The sequence below is a fragment of the Drosophila ananassae genome, chromosome 3L, assembly GCF_017639315.1.
Source record: "Drosophila ananassae strain 14024-0371.13 chromosome 3L, ASM1763931v2, whole genome shotgun sequence".
NCBI lineage: Eukaryota > Metazoa > Arthropoda > Insecta > Diptera > Drosophilidae > Drosophila > Drosophila ananassae.
The window spans coordinates 10,012,636-10,031,487 of record NC_057929.1 but is presented as its reverse complement, the minus strand read 5'-3'; the positions used below and the strand labels follow the sequence as shown (position 1 = coordinate 10,031,487).

Here is an 18,852-nt window from a genome sequence, read left to right as displayed (position 1 = left end):
TGAAATATAAAATGGCTTCGGGGGCGGCCATGGACGCTGTTAAGCAAAATTGTATAACAATGGAAATGGCACAGCAAAATATTTCCGGAGTGTTGCGTTTCGAAACGGGAAAAACGGCAGACATCGGCCATATAGACAGGTCATATACATATGTAGGACTCAACCGGCCAGACACAGAACGAAATAACGCAAATCCCTTTTATCCATTCAATATTTACACCCACACGCACATACACCCGACAATACAAATGCATAAATACAGAAGACTGCACACCACCCACCCACACATACATACAGACCCACGCCCAACTCCTGGGAGTCCCAGTTCCACTTTACACTCCCATTTCCACCCCACCAAACCCTAGGCAGATGGGAACTGGGCTTTTGTGGTTAATATTTGTATTTTTACTTTATTTTCAATGAATCGGCATGGAAATGGCCATTGTACGTGTATTGTATTGTGTATGGTAAATAATACGATTGTCTCACATGAGTCCTGGCCATTTTATTGCGGAAAAGTTAAATTCCAGTGGGATGTGTATGTGGGCTGCTGCTAGAAAAGATTCTCAACGAATTGGAGCAATTATAGCCGGCTGTTTAATCAGGGCACCTCCGTATCAACTGTCTCTGCCAGCCGCGGGTCCCCTCTACGTATACGTAATGTCATGACTACCGAACGCTGTCCGTGGCTCCTCACGGCGGAAATCCAATAAGCACTTCTTGCTACCCAAACGACAACAAAACGCATTGTCGTAGCTATTTTCACGTTGATTTCCCTCAATGCTAGCCAAAAACCAGTGCTGGCCACATTCAATTGATTTTGAGTGATTTTTCGTCCAATACCCTGGAGTTTGAGCGAGAAATGGAGAGAGAGTCTAACGATTTCAGGAAAGGTTCTTAAAGATATTGAAATAAATCAATATTTAAACACTTATACGGAGAGTTTGTTTGTTTAATAACTACTAAGTACTTAACTTTTAATCTTTTCTAAGCTTTTATGATTAAAGTTTAAGAACTAAAAAGAGTGTCTTCCTATCACTACTCAAATACTTTGCAAATAATTTCTAGTTTATATAGCAAATTCCGTTACTAGGGTATTACTAGATTCATTTTTATATTGATCTTTACGTTTACGTCCGTTTCAGTTTGGGTGCCTGTATTTTTTATTGCATTTTTATGTCAACACCAGCTGGCAGCGTCTTAATATCGTTCTGTGGAACTGCTGCTGAGTTTGAGTGGGTTTTGTGTATTTCTGTCAATTGCTTACAATTAAATTAAAATTCAAGTCAACGCCAGCCGCTGTTGGATTCGCAAAACCTTTGCCGCAAGGCAGGACAATTGAAAGCACAGGTGCTTTTCTCTCCTGCAACAAAGTGTGTGCGGTTTTCCTGGGATAGATTAAATAAATCAATTATGTTTAATCTTTGGGATGCCTTAGGGCGGATTTTTTTTCAATGGGGTGAAAACATGTCAAAGGTTAGGTCAATAATAGGTTTTTTTTGCTCACTCGCGTGTAATTAAATTAAAATGAGATAATATTGATTTTTAAAACACACATCTAGATGATTGTTTAATTGATGTGTAATTATTAAATGAATTATACAAATATTGATTTTAAACCTTGACCTTTTCTCATTCATGAACTTAGACATAGCTTTGTTACAAAACATATTATAGTTCTTAGACACAAAAGCTGCTTGCAACACGTTTGTGTGGCAGCAACAGGCACAATGGCGTCAAAGAAAAGTTTAGCCCAATGCTAAACTGTCTAACAATAAAATAGATTTTTGTTTATAAATAGCTTTAAACGTTCCCAGCCACGTTCACAGAAAATGTTCCAGAGGGTGCCATAAAAATTGTTTTTCTAGCACCATCGTCCTGCAAATACATGGCTTTTGTTGCCGCCCCCAAAAAGAAAAATTATGAATAAATTTAGAAAGGTGGTTATTTTTTCCATATTTTATATTGGGTTTAAAAATCCATACAGGTACCTAAACAAACAGTTCATTTTAATGGCAAAAGATATAACTTAAATTCATTCTGCCGACCACATTGGTAAAATATATACTTGCATGAAACCAAATCCTATTCATTTTGAAATTTGCGGTGACTGCACAAATTAAATAATGGCCAAAAACTAATTAACTGTAAGCTAATGAGCTGTGTGTTTATTTTTCCTAGATTATAGAGAAATTCAAAAATTTTAGAGCAAATACGAAATGTAGAAACAATAAATAGAAATGAATGTAAGCTGCATGCTGATATTAAAGACCTCAAAACTGAATTCCACCAGAAGTGTTAAATATATTCATATAAAATTTGTATTGAATGATTTATTAACATTATATTTTACATATTTAAGAGTTCTGGTAGCTAGAAAACTCATGAGTCATTGCTTTTCCCTTTGGTTTTCACTTTTTATTTTGCAACTTTTGCCAAATTGATTTATATATTCGCATAAGATTTATTGATTGCGTTTTTTACTCTTGCAGGGGGTATTTAAATTTTTTGCATAAGTTTGTGTAAAAACTCAGCTGTATCATGCAGCCAATAACCATTCAATTCAAGAGCAATGGTTGTAGATAGGTTTCCCATCAATACTCAAACTTATAATTGAAACCGTGTTAAAGTTTCGACTCTGCCCAAAGTTACCTCGCCTTTATTGTTTTTGGTTCAATTAATATGTATAAAAGTCAGTTTTTTACAGTTTCACCATAAATAAAAAACTACATGCATATCCCTGCCCATTTCGTTAACTTTGCCCTCTTGGAAGCCCATGAACAGCAACCTTAACTTGTAAAATCCAGTTTCATTTAATTTTACCTTCAACGATTTTGTAATTACCCATAAGTGCTATATTATTTCAATGGGACTTTTGTTTTTCTTTTTATTGTGGACCATTTGGCAGGGGATTGTGGAAATCGTCGCCCATTTTGTTTGACCGAAACCCTAAAAAATTGAAAAGTATTTACATGAAAGCTGCCAATTCACACACACACAAAACACACCAATATACAAAGACATAAAAACACGTGGGAATTTTTTGTATGACTTTTGCGGACTATATTTTCGTTTTTTTGCCATATTTTTTTGGTCATAAAAAACTGGACGCTTTTTATATAACGTGAAAGTGCTCGTGCTCCAATAACTATACAAAGGATGGGAATTTGGGTTACATAACAAAGTCCAGTCGGTTTTTGTATAAAACCTATACAGACATTTATATTTTTGATAAGTGCCATATAAATTTACAGCGTACCGCAATCCATCTATGAGTGTGTGGAATTTATATAGATTTACAATCACTGTCCGATAATCGGCAGGACACAAAAACGTGCCATTAAATACCCGGATACAGACGGATCTTTGAACTTTAGCAGTGAAGTGAACCGGATAACATTGGTGCCAGCCAGTCTGCCAGTTTTCCAATTTGCCAGGTTCAGGGTCGGTTTTTGCGTGCGGAGTCGTGTAATTTAGACTCTATATAAACGGGTTTCCAACTATGTCATTCTTAATAGTCGGCCATAGGATGTCGGTTGTCACGGACGTGGAAAATGGCGAAATCCATACGCCATATAGTTTTGAGATTCCCCATGCCTTTATCTACAACGATTCCAAACGACGGATATCTAGATACTGTGGACCTTACATGGAGCTTGTCCAGCAGTTTGCCAGGACCCAGCACTACCAGCTGTTTCTCGACCCGATCGAGAGTTTGCCCAAGAAGTCGCTGCTCGAGGAGGATATTGTGGAAGGTGTGTACAATCTCTCACTCCACGGAATAATAATGCGACCTGACAGCCTGGGCGATCACTCCGAGAGGATTCGGTACAGTTACCCCCTGGAGGTGATGACCAATTGTGTGATGGTGCCACTGGCTCCGGAGCTGCCCAAATGGATGTACGTGGTGTGGCCTCTGGGCAGGTACATCTGGACGTGCCTCTTCCTGGGTATCTTCTACTTGGCTCTGATGCTGAAGTACGTGCACTGGCGGGAGCATCACAGCATATCTCGCGACTACACCCGCAACGTGCTCCAGGCCATGGCCATTCTGATGTTTAGTCCCAATATGAACATGGCCCTTAAGTTGAAACACGCCTCCCTACGGGTGATCATCTTCTACACCTTGCTCTTCGTCTTTGGCTTCATCATTACCAACTATCACATCAGTCACATGACGGTCTACGACATGAGGCCTGTTTTCGTTCGCCCCATCGATTCATGGTCAGATTTGATTCGTTCCCGATTGCGAATTGTAATTCCAGAAATATTGCTGGAAGAGCTGCGCCTTATCTCGGAGGTGGACACGGCTCCCCTGGAGCCACAATTCGACTCGCACAGCTGACAGGACTACCAGGCCCTGCTCTCGAGTCCTTCGCGTCTACACGCCTACGTGGTCACTCAAGATGCTTGGCGGTTCTTTAATCGGCAGCAGCGAGTGCTCATTCAGCCATATTTTCACCTGTCCCAGGTGTGTTTTGGTGGCCTGTTCAATGCCCTGCCCATGAGGATCAATGCCAGCTTTGCTCATTCCCTGGACCACTTTATACTCAATGCCTGGCAGGCCGGACTATGGACGCACTGGGAGGAGGTGGCCTTCTACAACGCGCGGCTGGCAGGCTATGCAAAAATATTTCTGGATACCTACCCCGTGGAGCCATTGGATCTACAGTTCTTTTTGACGGGCTGGATCGTTTTAGCTTTAGGAATACCACTTAGTACTCTGGTCTGGTGTTTGGAGATTTACGTCCATCGATGGAGGGCAAGGAGGCTTCAATACGATCGATTTGAGTGCTACGATGGTTAGTTTTAATCTTTTAAGTTTATAGCATAATGCCTCTGAAATTCAATCAAGTAAAATTCATTATGTTCACAAATAGCAGTCAAGGGATTAATTACCAAAAACCAGACGTGCTTGAGTCTCTGATTAATTATAATATGCAGGGACTACCCGTTGTACTCCAAATACTTATCGAATGAGTAGCATAACATCGTTTGTTTGAGGTCTGGCAGTCCAGGGTTAAGTGGCCCCATGGGATTAATTAAACCCAAACTAAACCAAAGAGTACCTTATCGAAGCCAATGAAAGCAAAAGAATTATTATTATTAAACCTTGGGAACTCTTTGCGCAAAGTCATGCGGTTTTGTTTAAAAATTAGCTTTCTGTTTTTGTTTTTTAAAGTTTCTTCAATTGGTGCCTGGAACATGCCCTATTTAATAAAACTTTTATCTCCGTTCGCACGTTTTAATGCATTCCAAGAGCTAGTTTGGTTTGTAAGTCCAAAAGTAGACCTGGAAGAATTGGATTCATTTATTCGGCGAATGGACGAGGTCTTTGGAGCGACAGCCACCCAAACAGTTGTGAATAATAACACGGAGATGCGGATGAATCGTTCGCCAGCCCGAAGGAATCACTTGAGCTTTGTCTTCACCACTGGCGCCGATGACCCGATCATGAATGTTTTCAAAACTGTACTACTTGGAAGACACTTCTACTTCTCGGTGATAATGTATGTGTACAAAGTTAGTGATATGCAGCCTATTAACGATCTTCTGTTCTTCGCCTACGACCAACAATTTATAAATTCTTTGATTTATTTCGAGTCTGAGACGGGCATTAATCAGTTATATGGAGCTGTCAAGTTCCCCACGATGGAATTTATGAATCGAACTGATTTTCTGAAGTTCTTCAATTCGGCCATGAGGAAGGTTTTAAACGCCCGATCGGATGTGGAAGGATATGGATTCGATACGCCCTTAAGACAGGATGTGCCTCATCTTTTTAAGTCCCGGGGACGTTATGATGGAAGTACCTACAGAATAATTGACACCTTTGTGGATTTTATAAATGGAACATTTAAGGAGATGCATATGCCACCGGATGCCCTTGGAGGTCAGGTTATCAATATGAATGCCACCTTGCAATTAGTAAGAGAACGTAAGATGGAGTTTTGTGCCCATGCCTATGCCCTGTTCATGCCCGATGATGAGCTGGAGAAGACCTATCCCCTGCTGGTGGTGCAGTGGTGTTTGATGGTGCCACTCTACAACAGTGTATCCACATTCCTCTACCCACTGCAGCCATTTGCCTGGACAGTGTGGTTTTTTGCCCTGGGAGCTTTGTTGGCTCTGATTCTCTTGGAGCTCATGTGGCTGAGGGTTTTTTGAGATTGGTCTGGATACCAGAGCTCCATTTTGGATTCCTTTTGTTTTATTATCAATGTTCCAACTGAGGGGCAACTCCAGAGGCCTTGTCTTCTACGATTTCTTCTCCTGGCCACCGTTTTCTTTCACGGATTCTTTTTGTCCGCGAATTACACTTCGAATCTGGGCAGCATTCTGACCGTGAATCTCTTTCATGCTCAGATAAACACCATGGATGACATAATCAGTGCCGAATTGCCTGTCATGATTATTGACTATGAAATGGAGTTTTTGTTGAATCTGAATAAGGAGTTGCCCGAGGAATTCCTCAAGCTGCTGAGGCCGGTGGATGCCGGTATTTTTGCGGAGCATCAGACCAAGTTTAATAGCTCCTTTGCCTACTTTATTACCGAGGACCACTGGCAGTTTCTCGACGAGCAACAAGCGCATTTAAAGCAGCGACTCTTCAAGATGAGCAGCATTTGCTTCGGATCCTATCACTTGGCCTTTCCCCTTCAAATGGACTCGTCTTTATGGAGGGACATTGAATACTTTACATTCCGCATTCATTCCTCGGGGCTGTTGAATTTCTACGCCAGGAGCAGTTTTGCTTCTGCCCTCCATGCCGGTTTGGTGGAGCGATTCCAGGAGCGACAGGAGTACACATCGGCTGGTTTTCAGCATCTTGCTATTGCCTTTATTTACCTGTTGGTAATGAGTGTCCTGGCTGGGATAATTTTTGTCCTGGAAGTACTTTCCAGGAAACGTAATTACGAATTGTAAAGACTAAAGCCGAATAATTATGAATTCAGCTTGTCCGTAATGCTCTTATATTCATTTATTTCATTGTAATGAGATTAAAATGCTATATAATCACCAATGCTAATGATATAAAATCAATAAACATTAAAACGAGACTTTTAAAAGTCAATTTTGTAAAGTTATTGAGTATACATGGGGTGAAGCAATTTGTATTTGAAGCCATTGAAATTTTATGATATTGACCCATTTTTTTCTTATTTCATCCTTCTTTTCCCTAAAAATAATTTAAAGTGTTTTTGCATCTACTAAGGCATTTTTTATTTAAATATTTTTAACATAAAGAGATAAAGAATTATCATAATCTCATGAAGCGTCTTATGAAGGATCTCCGTTTCCTGGACAATGGCACCTGAGGAGCCTGCCTTAGAGTAGCATATTGATACCATTTCATTTCGATGGCAAAGGCCAAACCGGAGAGCACCAGGCCAAAGGTCCAAGTGCGCAGCATGCTGGCGAAGAAACTCAGGCTGAGAGCCATAGGCTCGTCGTCGACTAAGTGCACCTTGACCTTTCCCAGATGCACTGCCTCCCAGAAGGCCTCACGCTTCCAGTGATTCATCAGACCCGCCTGCTGGGCAATCATGATGTACTGCGTCATGGGCGAGCGGAGATGGGAGTCCAGTTTCATGGGAAACACATGGTAGAAGGGACCCTCGCAGATGTCGGACAGTCGGAAGATGGGTTTCCGCAGATGCATCTGCTGCATGTTCAGGTAGCGCCACCGATCACTACTGACCGTGTAGCCAAAAGATGTGTTAAACGGCTCCCGATGCATATCCATAACGTGCTTGTCCACCACGTCCACCTGCCGCATATAGCTAGGAGGATACTGTCGCGGCGACTTCTCCATCCGTTCCCGTTCCAAGGAGAGCATCAGGATCCTCAGATTGGCCTTCACCACATCATCCACGGTGTTTATCTGGTGCTGAGCTGGGGCGGTGGTAAAGTAACTAGTCATCCGGGAAATGTACATGTTAGAAGTGACAATGCCCATGATGGCCAGCACAACATACAAATAACGCATACGCCATGTTGGCGTTCGTAAAATAAAAGTTGGCGCACTGTAGGTTAAAGTGCAAATTGATTGCAAAAAGGCGGCACTGAAGTCGCGAGGTCTCAGCGGAGAGCACACCCAAATAGCCAGGGCTATGTACAGTGTGAAAAATATAATTAAAATCCAAACATTGCCCTGGAGCGCCTCCCTCATATATTGTTCCTCCGGCGATTGATTTTGAAAGGGAACCATGATGCAGCAGTCATTAATGCCAATGGGATAGCCATGGGAAACTACGTGCTTGACCGTAAGTTCCGTATACGAATGGATCAGGGTCTCGTACACTCCCTGGGCCACCAGTTCCAGTAGGGTAGTTATGTTCAAATAGTCCGTTGTCATATTGGCTGTGGTATCCACTAGAGTGGCATTTACGAAGTGCAAGAAGCCCAGGAACAAGTTGCCGCTGGTGCCGTGCACGAAGTTCTTCTCATAACCGTTGGTTGGGCGATCCGATTTGAAGACCCTTGGCAAATCGTACAGGATGGGCGTTCGCACCTCGTAGCCCTTCATGTTCTTGGAATACTTTATAAAGAAGTCCTCGGCCTGCCATGCTCCTGTCACATTCACCACCGCTGGAGCGGGATAGGGCTCCAGCAGGAATACGTTATCCTTAATGGTGACAATCACCGCGTTAATAAACTGCTTGCTCCACACCCAGTCATAGATGTCCTTGATCTCGGCCGAAAATTGAGCAAAGGACTCCATATTAGAATCGAAGTCACGGCTACTCAAGCTGGGGAAAAGTACAAAGATCGTCTTCAGCCACCGAATCCCTTGAAGGCTCTGTGCGGCCAGCTCCATGATAGGATCATCCCGTGCGGTGGTGTAGATCATTACCAGGGACGGAGTACTGATGAACTGAATCATTGGGATGGGAGCCTCGTACTCCCGGGTTATGATCAGATTGGGAGCGAGTGGAAATGTATTCCAGAAACCGAGGAAAAACTCATGAGAATCTTTGTTCTTCAGATTCAACCGCTCCGATATGTAGAAAATAAAGTTTTTAAAGTGATATAGTTGGGTTATCCCAAACAGCAGCTCCAAAACAAAGGTGTTGTTGATCAGTTGGATATGTTGTGGTACTTCGGAAATATTACCCCGCTGTAGGGATTTGATAATATTGTGTTCCTGAAGTATAAGCTCCGCTCCACGATTTTCCATATTAGTTAGACGAAGGACCAAAGGTAACTGTCAAGTTTAAGGACGTTGCATGTGGCAAACAAGGTGGCTAATGTTCTATTTTAATTTCAGGAGCGGCTGCAAAGGGTTTTCACTATAAAATTTTACAAGTGTATGTTTTTGATAACTTATTAGATTAACATTCATGCATTATTTCATTAGCTTTTTGTTTGGTATTTAATATTTGTTCTAAGGACCCTCTTAGCGCTCCTGATTTTTAAATAGACCCTTTTAGCCGCACATGTTTATTAACTCATAAGGCCCTATTGCAATTTTATCTCAAGTGCAAATCGCAAATATTTAGCGTTTCCCAGTTTATGCGACAAGGGCATTATAATTGGACAAATGGGCTTGGGTCATGCGACGGTGAAGCCTGCGCCAGCGACCCATCGTTTTGTTTCAGAAAATAACTAAATAAGGTTCGACAAGTGGGGGAAATGATTAAAATGGCTGGCACTTAACTTAAAACTGTGGTACTATTTTATGAATTCAAGTACTAAACCCACGTGAAATTATATTAAATATTCATTGTTTAGGTAAGTATCCTTCAAATGGGTAAAATTTAAACAGTCTGTGTAGTTGCATTGACGTGTAAGCATTTAACGTTTGCAAAATGGCCTTTTCGCTTGAGTTGGCACCGTAGCAATGTGTTGGCATGTTGCATGTTGCACTGCTCATTAAAATTTAATTGCTGCAAAACTTCATAATTGACGCAAATGCCATGAGCTCGTGGGCAACCACGAAAGCTTATCAGGCGGCGTTTCTTGGCATTTAAGCTCAGATGGCCTGGATGGCTGGCTGGTTGGCTGGCTGGCTGCCAGCCTGCTTGGCTAATGCAATTAGCCACGCACACATCACCAATGCCAAGGACTCTCCCTCGGACAAAGGCCCAAAAGCCATCTCTCTTGTTTGCAGCTTAAAATATTTATGATTGATGCAGCCCAAAAGGATTTCTTTTTCCTACTTAGTTCAGCCCCTAATGCCATATTGACAGTGCTGGGCTTGAGTTGCTTTGTTTGCCGGATGATTTGTCAAAACGTAATTTAACGCTCACCCAACTTTGCAGTTCAAGTTTAGTTGGTTCTCCAGAGATTCCGAGGCACTCAGTGCGTGGGAACTTGGCCAAATGCTCGACACCTGAAGCTATACTTTGGTCGCCCGGACCAGTGGGTTTGAGTGCATCCCCAGATGACGCTTTGAAGTCTCTTGTTGGCCAAGTGAGCCGCATTGTGTTGCCTTATTTTTGCTGAAATGTTTGCGCCAAAAGCGCTAAAATACATTAAGCCATATTGTGAGGGCTTAGTGCCTTTTAAGCGCTGAACATGACACGGGTATTTGAACAGATTACGACGGTTTTCATGTATTTTTGAAAATCATTATTGGCTTTTTTTGTATTAGCCGAGATATAAAAAGATATAATTTTGTGACTTTTTAAAGACCCTTCCAGTGTTTTCACCTCATTTTTGGGAGGTACATCCTCTATAAACAATTGTCGTTACTATATCACCATAATTAAATACATTCTAGTGGCATTTACCACTGGCAGCTGCATTACTAACACTCGACCAACTAACTCGACACAATCTGATATTAAGTTATAAATTTTGCCACCCAGCAGTGCCCTCTGGCGTCTGCCTTATTTTTTGTTTGTCCGTATCTCATTTCAGCTTTTTTAGTAGCACTTTATTTTTCAAACAGCGACTACAAGTATCTGTATGTGTGTGAGGGTGGGTATAGGAGGTATGTGGTGTCCTGGTGTGGTTGTGAGGTTCGGGTGTGAGGACGTGTTTTTGCCATTTCTAAGCGGAAGCGAAATGTGCGAGAGTAGTTGAAAGCCCTCGAGTTGTTTCGTTGCCGTTGCTCATGTCAAGTGCCAGCTGCTGCCATCCTGCCATGCCCCCGAAACCTTCCAGGGACCCCGCCCCCAGCCTCCAGTTCCTGTCGGCGGACCACGCCCTCACCGACAACTGGGCTGCACTTCGACATTTAGCGCCGCCTACATGGTTGGTTACCTCCCGAGAGCCCCCAGGTCCGTTTGCCTCCTTTCACCCTTAACCCCTGGCGAACAGGTGCATTTGACTGGCACCACAGCATGTATATGTATGTTGTGTGTGTGTGTTTGTATGTGTGTTAGCAACTAACTGTTAAGCGAAATTACCGCAATCTCCGCACGTCGAACACTTTTTAATGCTGAAAAATGTATTTTCTAATTTTCTCTCTCCCTGCCATGTTTTTCGGTGGTTTTTCAACGGGTCTCGGGCCCGGTCAAGTTTATTTGGCTTTGTCAGTTTTTGGGCAACTCCTCTTGGCCAGCTTGGTAGCTAGCTATCTGGGTTTCTGCCCACCTGGGAGCTGAAGCAGGTGCTGCGAATGAGTCTCCAAACTGGCCGGTAATGTTAATGAAAAGTAATTATTTTTCAGCCAAGAAAAGGCATCAGGTTGAGGAAACTTTTCAGTACAGCTTACCACGAAAACTTCAGACAATGTACAGAAAATATTCGTTGAAAAATGCCATTTACACATAAATGGAAAATGTTAAAAGCTTATAAAAAGACAAGTGTCTTAAGCTGATTTACCTTAAAAAAAAATGTCTTCAAGATTAATAACAATATTTTCGTATCGGATTTAAACTTCTCCTGTTTCACTGGTCTTTTCGACAAAGTTAAGACCATAGTATGGCCAATACTAAGTATTGGCCTTTACTTTAAGCCGGTACTTAAATTCAATATTTAACTCATTTCATATCGGAAAAGAAAACCATTTACAAAACAGTGCTTAATTTTTTCGATCTGCATCAAAACATCAAAAAAATCGAGAAACAATAATTAAAAAAAAATTTTTTACTGTTATTTGGCTACAATCATGATGGTACCCCTTGGAAAAGTGCGTTCCACCCTTTTCTCTCAGTGATTTCATGATTTTGACCAGAAATGGGGCCAAAATTAAATTTGAAGAATTTTAAGGATCGTTTGAGCAGAACTGCGAGGATTTATTACCTGATTCGTAAATGGTACTCCGTTTTTGAATCGGATGCGAAATGATTATGATATTCGCCAAACACTGAGAGAAAATGTGGAACGCTCTTTTTCAAGGGGTACTACCATAATTTTGGCCAGAAATGGATCCAAAATTAAATTTTAAGAATTTTAAGGATCCTTTGATGCGGGACTACTACGATGCGGAACTTCCCTGATTAACAATTGGTTCTCCGTTGTTGAATCGATTATGGTTAATGGTGAAGTTTTGCCGGGTTGTATACTTGATATCATGCGCTGTATTTTTCTTAAATTTTTCTGGGTTACCTAATATGTCTGGGTTATTAATACTAAATAAGTCTATTAGCATAATTTCGAAGCTAAAGCATTTAAAGAAAAAAGTTTTCCCACTCAGAGCCAACTACTTGCCATTTTGGAAGCTGCCAGAGATTTCCGACTTTTGTTTAATTTAGCCAGTTCATGCAGCGGCAACAACGGAAAAAATGCACTTTGTTTTCATAAAATTTTCTCTGCCTTTTGGCTTTTTGCGTCATTATCTCACTTGGCCAAGCAACAAAACGGAGGAGATGCCGAGAATCGTTTGTTTAATGAGTCAAACTAAATGAACTCCTTGCATCCTGCCACATTTAAGTGCAACTTAATAAGTAAAGTAATGAAGACACTTTCCTGGCTGCAAGTCAATTGGAAAAGGCAATACCTTTTATATTGACCAAGTTACAATCTGTGTCATGTTAAGTGCCATGATTTGACAGTGAACAATATTAATTGCTTTATTTTTTATGGCGAATGTTTTCCGACTTTTTGTCCTGTCCCAGCATACGACAGTTGGATATGACAGAACATTTGTTTACCCAGGAATCCAGGGCCAGGATATAGAAAAAAAAAAAAAAATAGGTGCCAGGGGGAAGCCTCAATAGTTTGCCATTTGTAGTTGAGCGAATAATCTTCCGGAATTCCAAGGACCCCCCATGCCAGATCGCGTATCTGTGTGCATTTGAAAACTGCTGCCATAACAGCAGACTTTGGTTTGTGGAAAGCGAACATTTGTGCGACACCATGGGGCACTGAGTGGTGGCGGGGATGTCACCAGCAAAAACCGAAATCCAACCCAGCGGATACCCGAAAACATTCGCCAAGGAGAAACTTTTTTGCCACTCGGTCTCTCGGTTGGCGTTGCAATCACGCGGATTTTGAACTGCAGATAAGCTGATTGGGGGGTTTCCTTTTGGGAGTGGACCAGTCACCAGGATAGCAGTCGGAAATACGTATTTACCAAATAAATTAACAAATTGGTGAGGGGAGGGGAGGAGAGGATACCATCCCACTAGCCCAACATCCGACGAACGAGGAATGAAAAAGTTTTCCTTTTTAATTTAATATTTTATTTTTATTTACTTTTCTCGCGCTTGAATTTGGTTTTTCGGTTGCTGTTACAATATTTGTCTGCATAAAGTTTCATAATATTCCATTTCTCTTTTAGTTGTTAGTTGTTTTATTTTTATTGTTGTGCGGCACCTGTTTCAGTACCTTGATCAGATTTTGGTTGATTTGCATTTAGCATTTGCGTTCGCATTTGCATTTTCATTTTTATTTGGTATTAATTTGAGAAATGTACTCGGGTTAAAGTTGATCTCTTTGGTTTACCGATTTCATGTTATATCATAATGCTTAGACATTAAAATTTAAATAAAATCTTCTTTATAAGCAAATATTTATATATATTTATAAGCAAATAATAAATAATTTCTTTACAATTAAAATCATGCGCCAACAGTTCAAAATTAGTTAGCCTCTTAAGTATTTTGGTTACCATAACTGTCTTTTCTTTTTGTTTATTATTATTTTTTTAAGCTTTTTATGTTAATTACAATTGTTAGCTAATTTGACACATAAAGCGGAAAACTTAACAACAATTTATTGGTTGAATTTCTTGTGTATTATGTTAGGTTTTTAGTTTTTTTTTCAATGATCATCAATAGACACTTAATGCTAGGTACAATATTTATCATTAATCCATTTAATTCTTTTTTAACATTTACTCCATCATTACTGTTTCTGTTTCTTTTTCTGTTCCTGTTAGTTACTTTTAATGTTACTGTTATTTTTAAATTTTTCTACTAATAAAATATATTTTATACGCTATTTCGTTATACATTCTAAGTACGATTCTGATGAGCGATCCTCTCTCCTGTCTGGCGAAAGTTTGCCACAGAGTTCTGATAGAGATTATTATATTGTTTCCGCTCAATACTTTCACTTTAAAATATTCTTGTTTTTAGTTAGGATTTGCTTAATGTTTTTCTTTGTTTTTCATTAGTAATAGTTGTTTTTAACATGGTGGTATTCTGCAGTCAGCGTTTAGAAGAGCTTCTCTTATAGTGATGGCATTTTCGGTAAGATATATTTTCGAATTCATACACTTGATATTTGATGTACGGAATCGCTTTGAGGGGGGGGACTTGTATTTCTGGAAGAGCAGCTGGTGGGTAGTTTAAAAAATGAAAGTGGTGCCGGGCAGGATTGAGTCTGAAAAGCTTGCTAACGAAATCCAAATCAATCAAATTGAAAAGACTTTCTAGCATCTATATATTAGATCCGATTGGAATTGGATTAGCAACGGCTGCTGTAAGAATTCATTTAATTTTGGCTTTATACTCGACCAGGTTGCACCACAATTTACAATTCGTCTACACATAATTGTAGCACTTTTTGTCCACGTTTAGCTATGCAAAGTACTTTGGTTTTTATACGTAGTTCCTCGTACGTAGTAGCAACATCGAAAAAGTTGTCCAAAAGGATTAGCGTATTGGTATTATGTTGTATATATCTACACGTATGTATATAGTTCAATAGTTGTTATTCATGCACTGGTATATATAAGTATGTATAATATCTGTGTATATAACTATCTTGAATAATACATTCATATATATATAATGTATGCTTCCATGTACGGCCTGATCTTGTATAATAAGTTACATATACATACATATATAGTTTAGTTGTCATAATTGTAGTTTTTTGCTTTCGGTATGTATATGTTGTATGTTCTATGTATAGACACAGTTTGTTCACAATTCTCTCTAAGTTTATTTAGAAATAGAGGCGGTGGCTTTTATTTGGACTCCATTTATACATTTAGTCAGTGAAACGAAAAAACGTCAACCAAAAACATTTCAATTAAAATGCAGAAACAGCAAGACAGAGTAAGGCTTTTGGCGGCATGAGTCAAAGTCACAGTTGACAGCGGCAGCCCACATATGTATGCTACACTAAATTCCCTACGAGTACATCTATATATTTTCGAATGGTTGCCAAAAAAAAAATTAAAACAAAAACTCAACAAACACAGTACATGTACATTTCATTTAATATATATTTTTTTTTTGGGTTTTCATTTTTGTCTCTTTTGTTTTAATTTTGTTTTTTTAATCCTTTTTTAAATTTATTTTTCTCATAGTTTTGTTGTATAGCAAAATCACATTTGAATCTCCTTTTGTTTTGTGAGAAAAAATCTAAATCACGCTTTTTGAATTGCTTCGTTCAACTTTTTTACAATGCTTCGCTTTTGTTCGCGTAATTAAGTTCAGATATGTGTGGGCGTGTGCTGTAATTGGCGGATATCTGGGCATATCCGTGGCCATATGTTCTTTGTTTATATATATAATATTTTTATATGTTTCTATGCCACACACACTGAGTTTATTTGCTGATTTGTCGAACGAATTGATGCGAATAATTGGCGTTTTGGCGGGCTAAAGTAACTCGATTTGCACATGAAGTACTATATATTTTATCCTAGCTTAGCCGCTAATAATACAATACACTCAATACGGAATACTTTCCTTACTTAATTGCCATGTTATGTTACACAACTACAGTTAAGTTTTACTTTGAAATTGACATTAGGATCATTCATTCGTTGGCTCGCATTGGGGAATGCATTTGGCCGAACTTCTCTTGCTTAAGTACGTAAATTAGAGCTTTAACTACACCGGAATTGTAAATTATAAATTAAGTTTGTAGTGCAGTTACATCTACCAGTAATTCTATCTATAAGTAGGTCCAAAGCAGCTACGTATCTGCAATAGTTATTGTGCACATTTCTAAAATAATTGAGATACAATTGACATTAATATTAATTGTTGCCAAAAACACGGTGTGTCCAATATTTAAATTGGTGTTCTTTTTTCTATTATTATCGTTAATGTTTAATTAATGTTCAATTATCTTACACCTAGTATAGATCTTAAAGAAAATAGAGGATGAGAAATTCATAATCACTTTGCGAAGCAAATTGAGCAACTTATTGAGAATGACTTAACGTCTTATTCCTTTTTCCATTTAACTTATGGACCCATTTTCATTTTCCCTTTAATATACGATTATGTATTTTTGTACATATATATTTTCATCGTATATATGTGATTTTTGTCTATTAAAATTTCTTTACAATTGGTGTGCAATTCACGCCGTTTTCTTATTGCAACGCATTTATAAAAATACAAAATAAACTTTACAAAGCAAACGAACTTTGTGCATATTTACACACTCTATCTGGTAAATGCATGCGCTTGTTTTATTTTAAGTTTTACTTTTATTTTAGGTTTACAATCAATTTTCAACAATTTTAATATACAATTTTTTGTGCTCAATTATTTACATTTAGACTTTGTCGAAGCCTGAGCTGACCGACAATATTCCCAGCGAGCAAAAGTTTGTTTTAAATTTTTAGCAAGACCATCTGTATATCAAGGCTATATGTTAAATTGTTGTATTTGTATTATGTTTTTCCAAAAACAGTTAATCAAATCCAAAATAATGAAAAGCGAAAGACAATCAATAAACTGGAGCAACTGAATTTTGGTCCCTTTACATTTATTTCACCGCAGTTTCATTGCCAGAAGAAAGTCGACTTTGGTGCCTCAACGTTTTTGGTAATTTTGTTGGTAAATAAGCTCTTTGAGTTCTATTTTTTAAATATATGTAGAGATTTGGGCCGATCAGTAAAATGAAATGAATGAAATGTACGATATAGGGCTGCTGCAAGCAATATTTGAAATGCGAAAATGTAAGCCACAAACAAATTGAATTTTTAACCCGTGCAACCGCCAACCCTCCGGACATGCGAACTTTTTATGGAAGTGCAAGAGCAATTTATTTATTTGAACTATTTTATTTGGTTTGGTAGACAAACAATTTGGCGTTTGTCATGGCTGCTGAACTCCAGTAACAGCCATCAATCAATGGCCACAACGGCCGGAGCCGAAGCCAGAACTAGAGCCGGCGCGCCGGAGACGGGGCATGCGACATGCAATTTAACGCCAACTGCAAGAAGACAAAAAAATGACTGAAATAATATTAATCCCGTCAGATAAATAAAGAAAGAGTTGCACTGTGCACTCGGTCCATTGTTGTGGTCTATGTCCGACTGAAAAACGGAATAAATAGAGCATGGACAAATACACGCTTGTCCTATTAGGAGAAGGCCGGACAAAAAACCTGGCTAAGACCTGAGAGCCACAAAGCGGCCGAAAACGTAGAAAAGGCAATGCATTTTAAATGGAATATTTATGTAAGTCGTTTGGTTAGCCCACCACCACCCATGCTCCACCACAGCCCTCCTCTGGCCCGTCTAGGGAATGAAATAATAGACAAAGGATTAGGAGAGGTCCAATGGAGAATCCTCTACTTTACATAAAGTTCGGCTTAAGTAAATAATTTATTGAGCCACAAACACAGACACTGGCTAGAGGAGAGGGCTTGGGATTCAGACAAAGACATGGCTTAGGCATTTGGTAACTGCCATAGATTGAATCGGATGGGCCAAAACGGCACAGGATGTGGACTCCTGGCACGTTCATATATACGTGTAAGCCCAAGTCATTTGATAAATGTATCCAAGTCCACTGATTGACCCTTTTCTGCTGCTGTTACTGCTGTTACTCCTACTGCCATTGCTTTCAATATTGTTTTTTCTCCATCCCACCTCCACTACGGCCAATTGAAGGGGGTTTTCGGTTCTTGACCAGAAAAAGTTTTCCTTCAGATTAAGCTGGCCGGAAGATAGCGGCGGCGGGCGGTCAGTTCTTTTAATTAAACAATATTAAATGCAATTTCACAAAACCGGTCATGCGGAAAACGATTGGGGAAGAACGGTCTTTCGGGCCCCGGGCACCAAGGTCCAGTTAACCAGGTTCAAAGTGGAAACTCTCTCTAAAGTTTTTAAAAAAAAACACTCTTTCCCCGTTTGCAACTAAATTTGAAATCTTTAACTCTTAAATAGCATATTTGGGCATGCCACTAAATTAATTTGTTGTGGGCTTAAATTTTGTGAATGGCCTAAACTTAATTAGAGATCATTTAGGAAGGATTATTCGATTTTACAGCTCACTGAGTCATAATTATGATTTTTAGCGAAATGTGAAATGACAATCTAAATGTTAATTTCTGATAAATAGAATTAAAACTTTAAAGCGATAACTAGGCCTTGTTGATGTTTGTGGTTGGAACTATTTAAAATACCAAGATTACTTACCACATGCAGCAAGCAACTGAAAAATTAAGTCTAACTAAACTAGTTCGAAGGCAATGAAATTAATTGAAATGAAATCTTGATTTTTATATTGTTCTTATTGTTGTTATTTTTGTTGGAGT

General features: G+C 39.4%; 3 protein-coding genes across 3 annotated transcripts; 2 read left to right on the top strand and 1 right to left on the bottom strand.

The window, feature by feature from the left end:
* Positions 1–3,529: 3,529 nt before the first annotated feature.
* Positions 3,530–4,926, top strand: LOC6494585. The gene is given in 1 exon segment (XM_001960022.3): positions 3,530–4,926. A coding segment is annotated over 1 exon segment (1,278 nt). The 3' UTR covers positions 4,808–4,926.
* A 279-nt stretch (positions 4,927–5,205) lies between these two features.
* LOC6494586 lies at positions 5,206–6,927 on the top strand. Its single transcript, XM_001960021.2, is given in 1 exon segment — positions 5,206–6,927. A coding segment is annotated over 1 exon segment (1,722 nt).
* Positions 6,928–7,261: 334 nt separating this feature from the next.
* LOC6496020 lies at positions 7,262–9,181 on the bottom strand. Its single transcript, XM_001960019.1, has one exon. It carries the CDS (start codon positions 9,179–9,181, stop codon positions 7,262–7,264), a length of 1,920 nt encoding a protein of 639 aa, XP_001960055.1.
* Between the last annotated feature and the right edge of the window lie 9,671 nt (positions 9,182–18,852).